General features: G+C 41.5%; 1 protein-coding gene across 1 annotated transcript; it reads left to right on the top strand.

Moving 5' to 3' along the window:
* The first annotated feature begins 961 nt into the window (after positions 1-961).
* On the top strand, positions 962-13,923 carry UBE2J2 (ubiquitin conjugating enzyme E2 J2). Its single transcript, XM_077837185.1, has 7 exons — positions 962-1,138; positions 5,449-5,579; positions 5,834-5,874; positions 6,851-6,953; positions 7,078-7,216; positions 7,895-7,975; positions 10,138-13,923. Exons 2-7 carry the CDS (start codon positions 5,449-5,451, stop codon positions 10,420-10,422), a joined length of 780 nt encoding a protein of 259 aa, XP_077693311.1. The 5' UTR covers positions 962-1,138; the 3' UTR covers positions 10,423-13,923.
* The last annotated feature ends 2,092 nt before the right edge of the window (positions 13,924-16,015 follow it).

The following is a 16,015-nucleotide window of genomic DNA, read 5'->3' as shown; positions in this document are numbered from 1 at the left end:
ACCTATTTGCACAAGTATTGTCACTGCTTTTGCTCTATACCCCGATCGGTAAAATACTTCATCTTGCACCAAGTTTCGTACAGGTCATGTGCAAATGTATCTATACAAACACATCATAGTACAACAGCACCACAGATGGGTAGATATTGCAGCCCCTGAACAGGAAATTACACCGGTCTGCCACAGCCGCATCGTGCCACGGAGCAAATATTATGTAATGTATGTAATGCACACGGAGGCAATGGCATCCGATGATGCTAGGGTACCAAGGCCAGCCCAATGCAACACCACCGGGCCACAGCACAAATGATGCCCCACGTGACGATGACATCATCACGCAACAGGAGCCTGCAAAAAATGGCGGCACTGCCAGGATTCTGATTTTCTTGCAAGTCTTGCCGCGTCTGGAGCTTTCCTTAAAGCCCCAGCTCCTGGAGTCACGTTAAGTGGGATAAGCACCCTTTTTTAATAATAATAATAATAAAAGGCTAAAATCCTAGTTTTTCGCGCTGGCAGATGACAGACGGGGGCCCTGCAGGCTCAGACACCCGACGGCAAAAAACCGAGGGATCCCCCCGCCCCGCCCCTGGGTAGTTGCCAGTCACACCCCTGCTGCGCGGGCCTGGCTGGGGCTGGGAACCGGGAACGTTGCTCCGCGGCAGATCCCGGTGTCGTGAGGCGGAGGAAGCCCAGAGCGGATGGGACGGGACGGGACGGGACGGGCCGGGAAAGGGGGGACGGGCCAGACCGGGCTCCCCGCGCCACGGAGCCGAGCCCGCCCGACTCTCCCCCGCCGCAAGGAGCGTCTCCGTTCCAGCGGAAGCGGAAGCCTGCTAGGGACCGGAAGCGGAAGTCGAGTGGGTGGCGGAAGTGGGGAGGCTCTGTCTCCCCTGGAAGGAGCAAGAGGCGCGCTTGGTCCCGCCTCCCGGAAGGGGAAGCCGGCTCTGGCCCGGCTCCGCCTCCCTCTGGCGGCCATCTTGGATAGCCGCGGCGGCGGAGGGGGGCAGCGGACGGACCCGGATCCCGGCGCTTGCTCTGTCCCGCCTGACGTTCCTTGTCTCCCCTCCCCGCCGTCTGCGGCCGGCCGGAGCTTCCCCGAGGGACGGAGCGGCCGAGGCTCCCGCCTGAGCAGCGAGAGGTACGCGGGGTCCAGGCCGGGCCTAGGGCGGGTCGGGGTCGGGGATCTGCCCCGGCGCTCGGCGGGAGTGTGGGGCCGGCCGGGGGGGGCACGGAGCCCCGCGGGGTGGGGGAGGCGCAGAGGCCGGCGGGGCAGGTACCGGCACCGACGAGCTGCGCCCCTCCCCGGCAGAGCCCGCTGGGGGGGCCCGTTGTCCCGGGGCCTCTCCCTTGGGGTGTCTGGGCTTGAGGGGCCTGCTCTGACTGCCGCTGCGGGGCTGCGGCCCCCCAGACTCTGCTGGGTCCTGGCGGGGCATCGGGGAGCCGGTCCCTGTGAACGGGCGGGCGGTGAGGCCCCCTCGGTCCCTGGCTAGGAGAAGGGGAGAGGGGTCAAGCCCGCCGCAGCGCGGATGCTCCTCGCCGGGATGTGTTCCTTTACTTTCCCCTGGCCTGGTGGTGTCGTTTCCTCACCTGCCGGTGAACATTTCCTCCTGGCTGTTTAATCTTTGTGGGGGAGCAGTTTATTATCCCAGGGAGTTTCTTACGGGGCTGGGGTGGAAGCTCTTTTGTCAAGGAAAACTGTCAAGTTAGAAATTATTATTTTTTTAAATAGTGTATTTGTTAGCAAAGGTCTTTTGAAGACCTGTTGGCTAACATTCATCACTTTCTCCTTGGTTACCTGCATTCATCAGGTAAGACCCTGCAGACCCATAGCCAAGTGAGTAAGGGTTTTCAGGATTGGGTCCCGCTTTTGGCGCTTAGACGCACAAATATCTATGTAAGCTATTTAGAAACGCTACAAAGGGAAGTCTGATTCCAAACAAAAGTTGTTGTCATTGAATGTGTTTTAAAATATCCCAGATACGTTTCTTTTCAGTTTTGTAAATGTTTTCCTTTTAATATAAGGGAACTATAAGCGTCTCTATTTGTGAGGGAAGCCAACAATACTGTATACAAATATATTTGGTGCTACAATATTTTTTTTTGTATTTTTCATGCAACCGATAAGTAGTAAGGCACACCATTCTCAAAGACTTGCGACTGCCAGACACAGTACAATTATAACAAATGAAAAACCTCACTGGGCCAGCTTCATGCAAGTTTCTCTGTGTGGGTGAACCCCCTTTGACCTACATTGGGGCTTCATGGGGGCACAGAGGTCTGCCCATGTGGAGCAGTTTGCAGAATCAGAAATCTCATTTGGTTTACCAGGGAGGAAGTTGCAGGAATAAAAACAAAACAAAAATGCAGTGTGAAGGTCAGTTTTTTAGCAAATGTGGATCAAACAGAGGCTTTGGTGCTTTTTTCCACCTATGTTGAATAAATTTTTGAATTAAAGTCTGAGATGTTAATTTTTTCATCTTTAATTTCTTCCCCCCAGAACTTCATTTACCTCCCCTTAGCTCCTGTCAAAAATAGGGTGTTACCACTTGTTGTCAATTAATAAAATACATAATTAATATCCATATTAGATGTCTTCAGACCTGGAGAAAATTTTTTCTGTTTAAAGCTGGGATCTAACTGCTCATTTCATATGTGAGGTATAACCCCAAAACAGAAGTTTACTAATTTGACCAGTATTTCTCCCTGGGCAATGTTGTAATTGGCATTCACAGATAAAGAAATCCATTTAGAGGGTATTGCAGCTTAGTAAAAACTAACTGTGGTAGCCCACATCCTTACCAGCAATAACATTGTTTTAGGTAGAACAGAAACTTTAGCAAGCTTTGTCAACCACCCTTGGAATGCAGCCTACCAGTGATATATCCTTGAGTACTGATTTGTTCATCCTTAGCATCAGTCAGCTGTAAATTTCTATGCTTGTTATTTCAATTCCCAAAATTGGGGCTTCATGTCCAACCTGTAGTATAACTTTACTCTCCTTTTTAAAAAAGAAACAAACAAACAAACCCCACCACACTCCACAGTTATTTTCTCTGTATATCTTTTATTTCATCCTAAGGCACACAGAACTGGTCTTTTGGGAGAACACATCCATTTGTACTCTAGTCGGATTTCAAGGGACACCATGTAATAGTATGGTCCTAATAAAATCTGAAAATTGTCTATGGGATTTTTTTTACTTCAGTGCCTACCACAGCATTAAATGAGCAGTGTCTCATACCTTTATAAAAGTTGTCAAACTTCCAAGAATAAGGCCAAGTGACTTGCTTGATTTTGTGATTTTATTATATGAAAAAAGTTGAATGGCAGTCTTTTAATTGGTGTATGTTCTAGAGATGTTAGTTGAGAAGGGGTGTTGCTTCCCTTCTTCCCAGGAGAGACATGACACTTCACTTTGTTACTGACATGTTTGATTTCAGTAGGAGCTGTATATGCGTCTGAGGGCACATAGTTTGGTTTCAAAACTCCTTTTCTGCTGATTTAATGGGTCTTAAAGCAGACAACATAATTCTTATTTTAGCATCTTTCACCCAAAAGTAAGTATGCTTTGTAATGGGTTTAAAAGTGTTTTAGAGTCAAAAGCAGCACAGATAAAAATTAATTTTGCTTTAAACACATATTGAATCAAGAAATTAATTCAACTCTTGAGGAACTTAGCTGCTAAAAACCCGCTCCAGATGGCTGGAGGTTCAACTTTACACAAACTGTGTTCAGTAAAAATGTATGTTTTGTTTTTCCATTTCTAATTTTTAGATAACATTGATTGTGGAGAGAAAATAGGTCTATGTTAATACATTGACATACTAATTAGTTTTTTTGAAACTTATAGGATAACAAATTACAAATACATGACTGCTTCTTCTCTCCATTGGGGACATTATTTTAAAAGTCAAAGTAGAAAAAGGTATGCAAGAGTTTGAGTGTATAAAAAATGTGTTAAAATTCATGTGCACAGTGTCCCTTAGTAATCTTTCTAGTGGCCCTGCTGTGCGGATCTTGTGCTTAACATGTCAAGAGTATCAGCCATCACAATCTGTTCAGTTTGTGCTGTGGCACAAAACTAGATTGATTTTTCAAGGTGTCTTGCATAATGCAGAGCCATTCATGTAGTGTATTTTTGTTTGTCTTAACAGTAACTGCTACTGTCTTGTAACAGTCTCCTCTGCTTGATTTTAATGTTTAGAGAAACATCTGAGCCATGAATGCATTATCTCTGGAAACTGGCTGGCTAACAGGATGTTCTAAATTTGCCATCTGTGCATACAGTGTGGTGATGTTGATATTTAAGAATCCACCATACGTAGAGGTTTGAGTGGAACTTCTTTTAAAAAGCTTTCAGGTCTGAAAAGTGGAAAATCACTGGAGAACTAGCTATTCAGAAAGGAAGGTAGTTTGAAGTAGGTTTAGGGTGAGTGTTTTCCTACTTCGAGGATGCAAGGACATGAGGGACTGTGAGGCAGGTTGACTGGCAGCTGGAGATGAGGAGGATTGGGACGGAGGGGGGGAAGGGTTGTTATGCAAAGGGAAAACTGGGAAGAAAATGTATTGTACTTTCGACAAGTTATCTGTCTTGTCTTTGAGTTAGGTGCTTTTTGTATTCTATATTTGTGTCGTGCCTAACACAATGGGGTTGGAGCCTTTTGGTGCTCCTAGAATATAAATAAAAAATAAAATTAGTTTGTGCAAAGTAGTCCTTGGCTCAGAATTCAAAAACATTAAGAGGAGTGTTTGCCCCCCTCTTTGAAAAAATAAACATACAAAGCAAATTATTTCTTGGTACTGGAGATAATCAAATAAAATCAGGGTCAGACTAGCTCTTCGGTTGTATTTGATGTACCAGAAATGCCAAAGCATGATGTTACATTGTTCAAACCAGCCTTTGTATCCATTAATCTGTTTAAACAGAACTAACTGCATTGAGTCCTCAGGATCAGAAAGTCTAGCGCAGGGGTCGGCAAGCTTTCAGAAGTGGTGTGCCAAGTCTTCATTTATTCATTCTAATTTAAGGTTTTGCATGACAGTAATACATTTTAACGTTTTTAGAAGGTCTCTTTCTGTAAGTCTTTAATATATAACTAAACTATTGTTGTATGTAAAGTAAATAAGGTTTTAAAAATGTTTAAGAAGCTTCATTTAAAATTAAATTAAAATGCAGAGCCCCCCGGACCGGTGGCCAGGACCCGGGCAGCGTGAGTGCCACTGAAAATCCGCTTGTGTGCTGCCTTTGGCCCGCGTGCCATAGGTTGCCTACCCCTGGTCTAATGCTAGTTGACAGGAATTTAGTTTGTTGACTGCACTCTGTCTTGTTGGTGAGACAGCAAGAACAAGTTGTGACCGCCGTTTATTTGAGAAGGATTCTTTCATTAACCACGTTACTGGTAAGATTATACTGAGCTCATGTCTATTTATAATTTTTTAAAAAACTAGATGAGCAACAACAGTAATAAGAGAGCACCAACAACAGCAACGCAGAGACTTAAGCAGGACTACCTTCGAATTAAAAAAGATCCAGTGCCTTATATCTGTGCTGAACCCCTCCCATCCAATATCCTTGAATGGTAAGAATCCGAATGAATTGCTCTTACAAGCATAGAGATCCAGACCATCTGGATTGTCAAGTCTGAGCTTCATATACACCTTCATTTTTGTATTGGAATCTTTTTTTGGTGTGAGGGGTAGTAAAGGGAGACAAATATGAAGCTGTTGAGCTGAGGTGATAAACCCATTTATAATTTGTGTTCCCTTTGGAAATTTGATGCGCATAAGGTGTTAAGTTTCCCCCCTCTAATACAAAATTCCTTTGTTCCTTTAGGCACTATGTTGTACGAGGACCTGAAATGACTCCATATGAAGGTAAACATTAGCTTGTTGCAAAAGCATGTATATTGCTATCTATATTTGAGTAGTAGTAGTTCATAATTGTATGAATGGGTCGTATGTAACAGAAGTGGTTTTCAGTGTATGAGAATGACGATTTACTTCAATCATAAAACTGTAATACTTGCCTTTGACTTGCGTAATAGCCTCTTGAAATGAGATAGTGTTAGGGTTGTCCTCTAACGTAATTCTAGCAAATCCCTTAGTGTTCATCAAAGTCTTAGCCCAGTTCTCTCTGATCTTTCTTTGTATGGCAGCCTTAGTTCTTTGTTTGTTTAAAGAAGTCTGATTTTTAGTGATTGCTACAGATCTCCTGGAAAGCAGAGGGAGCCCAGTTGGTTGGTAGCCAAGATGAACAATGTTAAAAATACCAAGTATTGTCAGTTTTTACTTTAAAAAGAAAAACTGAAAGCACCAATAAAACTTATTTCTGGCTTATCACATACTCTGCTCTTATTAGAGTTGAGGCATACTCCTTTTGTAAATGTCATCCCTGGAGAGGCTGAGTATCATATCTAATTAATTTGCCTAAGTATAATAATTCACTGTATATTCCGGCCTCACCTAAAGGATCTGCTTCTGAAATTGGATTTTTCAGTGGACTTAAAATGTCCAGCATGATGATAGCGTGCAAGACCCTTCCATTTGTGCATATGTGGTGTTTAAATACATTTAGGGAGAAACCTATGTAGATGAAATAAGGACTTGACAATTGGAAAACATTGCTTGCCTTATGCAGATGACAAAATAATAGTACCTCCAAAATGGGTCTTTCCCAAAGGTACTGACGATCATTTGTATCCGTGAAGGGCCTAAGTTGATTAGTTTTTAAATTTTGGAGTGTGTATATAGTAAACGTTCCTTTAAATCTTATTTGCTGCAACATTGTAAGAATTTGAGGAAAGCATTTCCTTAGTACAGAACAAATCTTTCCTTTTTTTATACAATACAGGTGGCTATTATCATGGGAAACTAATTTTCCCCAGAGAATTTCCTTTTAAACCTCCTAGTATTTATATGATAACGCCTAATGGAAGATTTAAATGCAATACAAGGTAAGGATTTTCTTCTAATACTTGTAATTAACACCTGTTTTGAAACTTGTATCACATGTAACATTATTTTCCATTTTTACTAATGGCAAGGAATAAAGTGCACTGCTTGTTTTGTTTTTTGAAGGTTGTGTCTTTCAATCACTGATTTCCACCCTGATACATGGAATCCAGCTTGGTCAGTCTCAACAATCTTGACAGGCCTCCTTAGTTTTATGGTGGAAAAGGGCCCCACACTGGGCAGCATAGAAACCTCAGAATTCACAGTAAGCTCCTAATAATGTCATATCTTTTTAATTTTAATTTAATAATTTATTTTTTTGTTCAGGTCAGGGTATGTTAAGCACATCCCAGTGGTTAGGCATGAGACTGGAATCCAGCAGTCACAGGTTCTAAACCTGGCTCTGCCTTTTAGTTTGGTCATAGGGCAGATGTGAAGATGAGGGTGTTTAAAGGAGCATAAGTCAAGGGTTTGGATCACAGGTGGGAAATGTAACTGTTAAGTGCCGCAGCTTCTGACTACAAAGCTAATTTTTTATGTTGAATATTTTATGCTGAATAGGTCAATCTTTCAAATCCAAGGGAGGGATTTTGTAACGTTTTCTTCTCATGCACCCTTCTGGACAAGACCTTTTGATTTGAAGTGAAGGTTCTCCATAAAATGTAGCTACTTTATTGGACTATTTCTCCTCTCCCCCAATCGCCATTGGGCAGACACAGAATGGAAAGCATTAAAATAAAATGCAGTTAAGAACTTTTGAAGAGTAGGGTTTATAGAAAGTCATTACCAAAGAGCCTATATTCACACAGGTGAAGTAGCTACAAATATTATAAAGTAGTAGGTTAGCACCTTTTTAGCATTCTTCTTATGTGAAATATCCTCCAGATGTGTTAAGGCTTAATGTATATTTCAAACTGATGTTACTTTTTTGTTTCCTTCATAGAAAAGACAGCTTGCTGCACAAAGCTTAGCATTTAATTTAAAAGATAAAGTCTTCTGTGAGCTGTTCCCTGAAGTGGTGGAGGTAAAGTTCATTTGATTATTTCTGTTTTCACGTTTTATTGCTGTGTAAATATGCAGATTATGCGAATTAATTGGCCATGATTTTCAAGAGACTAGTCACTTTTAGGTGTCCAATTTGAGACCCCTCTAAAGCATCCTGATTTTTCAGTGTACAAAAATTAGAAACATGGTTTTCTAGCTAGAAAATTCTGTATTTAGATACCAAGATCTGTTGCTTGGAGAATCAAAAGTTATACATTTAGGGACAGATTCTAGCTGTCCAATGTAGATGTGCTAGAGAAGGGAGAGAATCTACAGAAAGCACTTCCTCCATTGGACTCATAGAGAGGAGGCAGCCATAATTTGGATGCAAGCATGGGGAAGCACAAAGTGAGCCTGGCTAATGCTGTTAGCAGTATTCACAGGCACAAAGGGAATTTCTGGGCAGAGTAATCAGTCAGTAGGTCCAGATCTCCCATTAGGGCTTTTGAAACACAATGCATTAAATAGATCTAAACTTCAGAGTTTGATTACCTACGTTCTCCGTTACACATCTGTGTGCATTCCATAGTGCAGTTTGTTGCCATTTTTTCCCTTGGGGCCTTCTGAGCTCTGGGGTCTCATCTCCACTTCCTCCTCCCCTCGGAATTAGTCTTGGACTGAATTATTGGAATCTGCTTTCCCTATAATTAGCTAGTGCAGTTACCAGAGAACGTGAAATCCTCTGTCCTTCACAATGCTCTCTTCCTGATAGTCCCAAAATGATTAAGATAAGCAGTTTGCTACCCTATTGTGGTAATGATATTGTTGTCAGAACATGAGTATCTATACCAGGGGTGGGCAAACTTTTTGGTCTGAGGGTCGCATTGGGGTGCAAAACCGTATGGAGGGCCAGATAGGGAAGGCTGTGCCTCCCCAAACAGCCTGCCCCCTCCCACCCCCATCTGCCCCCTCCCACTTCCCGCCCCCTGACTGCCCCCCTCAGAACTACCCACCTATCTAACCCCCCCGACTGCCCCGCTCCCTGTCCACACCCCTGCCAGGCCCCCCAGGACTCCCACACTTATCCAAACGCCACTGGTTCCCTGTCCCCTGACCGCCGTCCCCCCCGCCCCCCTGAACCGCCACCCCATCCAACTGCCACCTGCTCCCTGACTGCCCCTCAGGACCCCCTGCCCCTTATCCGACCCCCTGCCCCTTATCCAACCCCCCGGTCCCCTTACCATGCTGCTCAGAGCAGTATGTCTGGCAGCTGCGCTGCCCGGCCAGAGCCAGACATGCCGCCCTGCGTGAGCGCACAGCCCCACTGCCCAGAGCCCTGCTCACATGGCGGTGTATCTCCGGGGGGCGGGGGCTAGCCTCCCGGGCCAGGAGATTTACTTGGGGCCCTAACCATGAGACGATGCTCTAAGGATTCCTGTTTCTTCCGTTTCAGTTCTTTGAGAATTGTTGGGTTATTCATAACTCTTTAAAAGTACTTGAATTACATTTTCCCACACAAGGGTCTTCATGGTGGTGAATATAGAGGGGGTCTTAAAAGACTTTTTCTGAAAAAATGTGTCCCAATTCTCAGAAAAAATTCAAATTATACGTTTTCTACACCTGGTTTAAAATTTTAAAAGTGAACATTTAAAAACTAAACATAGTTTGGCTACATGACGACCACACAAAGATCTCATAGTTATTGTCTGCAAATATTTGAAGGTGTAAACCTCCAAAGAGTGTGAAGAATTTTTTTAGGTCTATTCAAATGGATATAAATAAATAATCGGGTTATATTAAGAGAAAAACATGTAGGGTGAATATTATGGAAAGGTTGCTAATAGTGAAGTTCATTACTCTGTGAAATAGTTACCTCGAGAAACTGCGCAATCCCCATTGTTTAGGACATTTAAAGTGATACAGAGCATTGGAAAATATAGTATATGGAACAATCCAAGACTAGATGGGATCTATATGACTACATGACCTTCCATCTCTTAACTTTTATAACTTCATTATGGATAACAAATGAGCAAGAAGCTGTCTCTGTGGAGCTGCACCTGGATATACATTAAGAAGGAATATCTTCTGCATCAGTTTCGCTTCTTTGGATGGATAGACTTTTTAATAAGACACAAGGTGACTTGGCAGAAAGCTTAATCCACTTCACTTCCAATGATTCCTCTCATTTTTTTCCTCCAGGAGATCAAACAAAAACAGAAAGCACAAGAAGAGCTCAATAACAGACCTCCACCCCTCCCGTTACCGGATGTTGTCCCAGATGGGGAAGCACACCATGGTCAAAATGGAATACCGCTTCTTAATGGGCATGTACCACTGGCAGCTGCCAATCACCCAGGTCTTCAGCAGGCCAATCGTAACCATGGACTCTTAGGAGGAGCTTTGGCGAACTTGTTTGTTATAGTTGGTTTTGCAGCCTTTGCCTACACAGTCAAGTATGTACTGAGAAGCATAGCGCAAGAATGAGGAACATAACAGAAGTCCAAGACCAAATTAGTGGTAGTTGCAGAATGAGTGGGACTCTGGGCATCAGACTTTGACACTGGGATAAATATTTGTGCTACCATGATGCAGGTAATATATTGGTTGGCTCATGGGTTTAGTTTGGAAAATGAAGCAGGTGTGATTTGTTAGGGAAGAAAAAGGTGTTCTGCTCACAGTTCCTTTGTCCTCACTACAGTTTTAAGTGGTTCACTAGCAAGTCAAAGCATTATTGATGTGAAACTGGCATTCTGAATGCTTTGATTTTTATAGCACTTACCCCCTTGTTTTCTGAAATTAAAAATCTTTTAAGTAAATGAGGCTTTTTACCAGATTGAACAATTTTTAAAATATGACACTTGAAGATGCATATCATATGTTCAGCGTACATTTTCAGCTGAGAATTTCATTTGCGAAGAGTCAAATGGTACAAGTTTGGAATGAGTAAAGTGCAAGTTTCCTCACTTACTTTACTTCCAAAAGGCCTGGTTAATGTGAACGTTGATGTTACAGAAAGCAGCTAGTTCACTTTGTAATAGAGAATGAATGTCATTGCATATGTAGTCAGTAACAGTGATTAGATGAATTGGAAAGTAACACAATGTGTGTTGGTTAAATATGTTTTGTCTAAATTGTCACAGTAACATTTAAGAAGGTTTACTTTGGCTACAAGAAGTGCAGTTGCCAGCCCTTGAAAACCATTTGCACTCAAAAAGCATTTAAAATGGGTTTAGTGGTGGTGCTCATAAGCAATTTTTTCTTTTAACTTTTTGGTTTTGTTTCCTTAATTACAATTTTCCATTTTGGAAATTAGTGTGATTTAAAAGTGAAACAACTTGTGCTCAAAAAGAAAACATGTTTGCCACTGTTCTGTTTAAAATATCTGCAAAGAACAATGAAGAATGTCGTATATTTTTTCAGAAGAAATATCCTTGGATTCTGGGTTTTTCAGTGCGTGAAATGACATTGCCCCTTTAGGGCCTAATGAGGAAAGAAAAAGGAGACTGAATACTGAGCCAGCTTTTCAGAAGACTAGTGGATTCCTCTGAAGTTCTCTAATTACAGTAAATTTAAGCCATTTATTTGTAATCAGTTCAATTTAAATTACTTGACCCTGTTTTCAAACTCCATTACAAAAAGACCTTATTCTAAGAGACTTCTTATTTTGCTTGAATTATGGAAGCCCTCTGCTTCTATTCAATTTAATTCTTAGCCATGGCATATGACCACTGGATGATGATTATATTCCAGTGGGTGGTAACGAGGTTATGGTAGCATGAATATGTACTAAAACTATTTGCATAGTTTACAGACAGAAATGCTACTTTTACAGCTCAGACTTTATTAAAAATTATAATTAAGGGAAAATCCTTATGACTTTGTCCAAATGCTGTGACTTATCATAAAGGCAGTCTTACTGTGCCTTTCATAATTGGCAATGACTTCTAGTCACCCAGCAAATGAAATATTCCCTGTTATGATCTAGCAAAGACTGTAAAAGAAGTTGGCAGAATGGAAAGCTCTGCGCCTAACCTCATATTGTGTTAAAATGTTCTAAAGAGCCCAATAAATGTTACCTCATGTATTTAAGAATGTGTTTTATTTGGGCTGTTTGTTTTGTTTCCTTTGGCAGGTTTTTGATGTTTGATTTTTTTCTGTTTGGTATTTTGAAATTATTGGATTGCGGGGGAGGAGTGTTAAACCCATGAGCCATGTAGCTTAGATAATCAGAAAATATGTGCTGTGACCAATTCTCTGAAATAGGTATGGATTAGCAGAACTAACAGAATAGCTCCAGACGAAAGACATCTTAAAACAGATCTTATTTGGAGGTGGGAGGAGAGCGTGTGCTGGGCTTGATTTAAAACGTATTTATAAACTGTTAAAAAATTGGTTTTGTTTTTGATCAAATTTTATTTATAATTGCTCTTTAATTTGCCTCTTGTATGTGCTTAATCTGCTCTTGTAAAGAGAAGCTCCGGTTGTATCTTTTGTTTCTAGAAACTGTTCTGTTCTGTCAGTCTTGGGAAAAAGAAATGTTGTCTTGTCTCTTCTGCAATTATGGTTTTAAAGACTGATTTGCAAAGAATACAGATCTGTAGCAAAGGTTGAGCTGCCTCTTATATCATCATAACATTGAAATACATTTCAGGCTTTTCGTTATGCCTTCTTTTGCTACCATTGTCGTTCCCTATAGGCAGATGTTTAAGCAGACTGCTACCCAGCATTGTGTATCTTTCTCTCATGAAGGCTCTTTGGGCCACAGGAATGAAGATCAAGGCAAGGAGACCTCGGCTGTGGTACATTCATGCCCTGTGTGAGTGTATGTACTGTAGGTGAAAGAATTAATAACATCAGGAGGATGTTGTTCAAAAATCCACCACTTTTATTGCATGGCAGTAAGTTGGCCTCGCAGTTAGCCCTGGGTATTTGAAAGTGGAGTCCTTTTTTTTTTTTAAAAGTGCCTCAATTGGGAACGCAAAATTGATATTACTAAAGAACCCTAAATATGCTGCATTTTTTTTTTTTAAAGTTTAATTCTTGATTCTTTTAAAAAAGTGGAGCTCATCTCCGGTTAGTGATTTTTCTTGAACACCCTGAAGAAGGATGAAAAGACTTGGTAGTGATTGGGGGGCCACCTGTGAAAACACGAGCAGACTTGCTGCACCCTCCCAATGTTTTGGTACATGTCCTTGCTCCTTGCCTTTGGTAGCAGAATATTTATCCCTTCCTGGGTAGGTTTTAGTGAACTTAAATAGTATTTCCTATGGTATGCCGTATCCGAACTTTGATTTTGTTACCAAAGTCAGTAGATGGAATTAATCATTCTTTGCCATGCAAAAATGTTGATATCATGCCCTGAGGCAGTATGTTATCTTAATGACATAATAAAACTGAAAGTTGTCCTTTTGTGCGTCATACTGGAACAAATGGTGTCTTGACCCTTCACTTCTATGCTGCATTTCTTTAGAGTGCTGTAGGATTGCAGTGCACAGTTGGTGGGAAAGATTTGCACCTCTCTTGGGTCACGAGACATCTCAACTGTAGCCTTCTTAAATTTTTCAGAATTACAGGTTTTGGACTTGTGTGTGGTTAAATTTTTCCCCAGTATTCAGTTCACGAAAGTTACATCACCACCTATTCTTGATGCCTCAGCTGCAAACTTGAAGCATGTTTTTGAGGAGTAGAAATGACTGCATTGTAAAGTTATCCATTCATAATAAAAACCAAACTACTCATGTTTAAAATGCATGTTTTTCTATGGGACCTTTTTTTTGGGGGGGGAAAGGGAACATAGGGAGAAAAAGCTGGAGATGTTGGATGGACAGGAAAACTATTTCTAAGGCAAAGACAGCTGACTTTTTGCCACTGAGAAAACAGGTGCTGACGACAACATCCCCACTTAAATATAATGACAAAACATCTGGCATACTATTTTTAATGATTTTGGAAGAAAAAATGTTCAATAAACCAATTTAGAAATGACAGGTGCTTGGCTTCAATCTGGTGGTTTATTTGACATAGGCTGTTCAGGTGCACTAACCTCTACAAAGTACAGGAATTAATGTTTAGCAACTACTTTAGTTCAGTGAATTACTCTGCCAAAAGTAGTGTGTGTGGCTGGCATCTCAAATTGTTGCTTTCCTCTGTACATTAGTGGAGCATCTCATGTTTGTTGTTCTTCATGCTCTACTGTACCTAATCTGGTTTTAAAATGCAGAAATGCCAGCTCATATTGCTGATGCACGTTTAAATCCTGACGAGGAATAACTACAAATAAACGTAAGATTGAGCAAACTAGTGTCACATCTGCATCTCTGAATGCCAACAGTGTGTAGCCTGGTAAAGGTAAGGAAGAAATATCTTATTGAGGCTGGGTTTGGGAGAGAAAACTGCATTTCAACTTTGTGCTTCATTCATGTTTAGTCAATTCATGTCAGCCCGAACACTTCCCTGTGAAAACTTCTAATAAACCATATATTTTCCAAGTCCAGCTAATACTTTGTTCCTCTAGTCCATTTATGCCTGGAGGTGCCTCAATTCCTATGCAAACTTTATACATCAATATCCTGTCACCACTGCAATGCAGCCACCTCTGTGGTTGGAGCACAGCATCCAGCTAGACATACCCATCAGTCTTTCATCTGAGAAATGAATGAAATGGTGCAATAAGAAAAAGGACAATGAGTTCTAATTTGTCTTCCGTCTGAGGCAATCCTTCTGTTGAGTGAGGGATAGCGTAGGTTTAGATACTGAGCAGAGTGGTCCAAGGTGACTAAAAATAAAACTTGAAAGCTTGTCTCTCGCCCACAGACGTTGGTCCAATAAAAGAGGCTACCTCACCCGCCTTGTCTCTGAAAACACAACTTTCTCAGTCTGAAACAAAATATTTCATGTTCCCAGTATTCCCTCCTGCATCTATAGTAGATGGCTATTTCCATCCTCAAGTTATGTGCTAGGTAAAACAGGTTAATGGCATCGTGTCACATATCTTTTAATTCTACTCTATAGAATTTAGCAGTTTGTAATAATGGGCTAATTCTAATATGTTGCATTTGTTACTCGAGAAAATCCATGGAAGTCAATACATTTGATCTGGATTCACACCAGTAAGACACTGTGGTCCATTTGTATCTTCCCCAGTTTCCTTAAACTAGTTCTTTCCTCTTCAGGATACCTGCATTCCTAACTTTTGTCCAAAGAATTGTATAAAGACTAGAACAGCATATGTATGTGCAGAGCACTTAGCCCTGGAGTGCTTCTGAACTTGGTTGTTTAGAAGGACAGAAGCACCCATCACTTCGGCTGCCCTAAACAAAGGATCCAGAGCCTGCCAGTACTTGTGAATTTAATAGATAATGCATCCGAGACATTGAGTCCAATAGCCACGGCCCAAACATAAGGCCTGCTTCTGAGGTGAAATACATATTCATAACTATATCACTTGTTGTAGCCTCCCAAAATTTTGGGTCTTGTGGGAGGATAACCCCTCATGTCATTCTTCAAAACTACCCCTCTTTGCCACAAATGTGGGGAATAATTTTCCTTTTGCTGCAGCTGTATGAATGCTTAGATGTGAATCTAGCCAGTAGGGGGCATTGGTGACACACAACTAGAACCATAATATGGCAAGTTTCAGTTGCAGAAAGTCAGAGAGAGGAAGTAGAGAATGTGAGAAATTGATCTCCGCCTGCCTGCCTGCAGCAGAGAGGAAGAAAACCGTTAGGATAAGGAAGTTGCAGATACCAAGAACTGTTCCTGTTTGGTAAGGACAGTCTCAATTTTAAGAAAGACATAATGGTTTCCTGCAGTCACACTGGAAAATCCATCTACTTCATTGCATTTCAGAGGGGCTAAAAGTGTGTCCATCTTCTACATTCCAATTATCCCTGCTAATAGCTTTCACCTGTTGGCATCTATGGAACCAAACAACAGCAAAGGAACTGGTAGGGAAGGAAAAGTGTGCCTCACTCTAAATTCCTTGTTTGTGGGTTGTGTGTCCTTCCATCAAAAGCCCAGAAGTTTTTAAAAAAGCCATAAATCATAAAAATAACATTCACCAGATGCTGAAACTGTT

This window comes from Eretmochelys imbricata, chromosome 18, assembly GCF_965152235.1.
Source record: "Eretmochelys imbricata isolate rEreImb1 chromosome 18, rEreImb1.hap1, whole genome shotgun sequence".
NCBI lineage: Eukaryota > Metazoa > Chordata > Testudines > Cheloniidae > Eretmochelys > Eretmochelys imbricata.
The sequence above is the reverse complement of the archived record's forward strand: the minus strand, read 5'-3'. Positions and strand labels throughout refer to the sequence as shown.

What these genes read in the sequence shown, in the direction of transcription:
- UBE2J2 (XM_077837185.1), top strand. Translation starts at nt 5,449, where the DNA reads ATGAGCAACAACAGTAATAAGAGAGCACCAACAACAGCAACGCAGAGA. An exon ending in TGAAATGACTCCATATGAAG is followed by an intron (nt 5,875 to 6,850) that starts GTAAACATTAGC and finishes TATACAATACAG; the next exon opens with GTGGCTATTATCATGGGAAA. An exon ending in TAGAAACCTCAGAATTCACA is followed by an intron (nt 7,217 to 7,894) that starts GTAAGCTCCTAA and finishes TTTCCTTCATAG; the next exon opens with AAAAGACAGCTTGCTGCACA.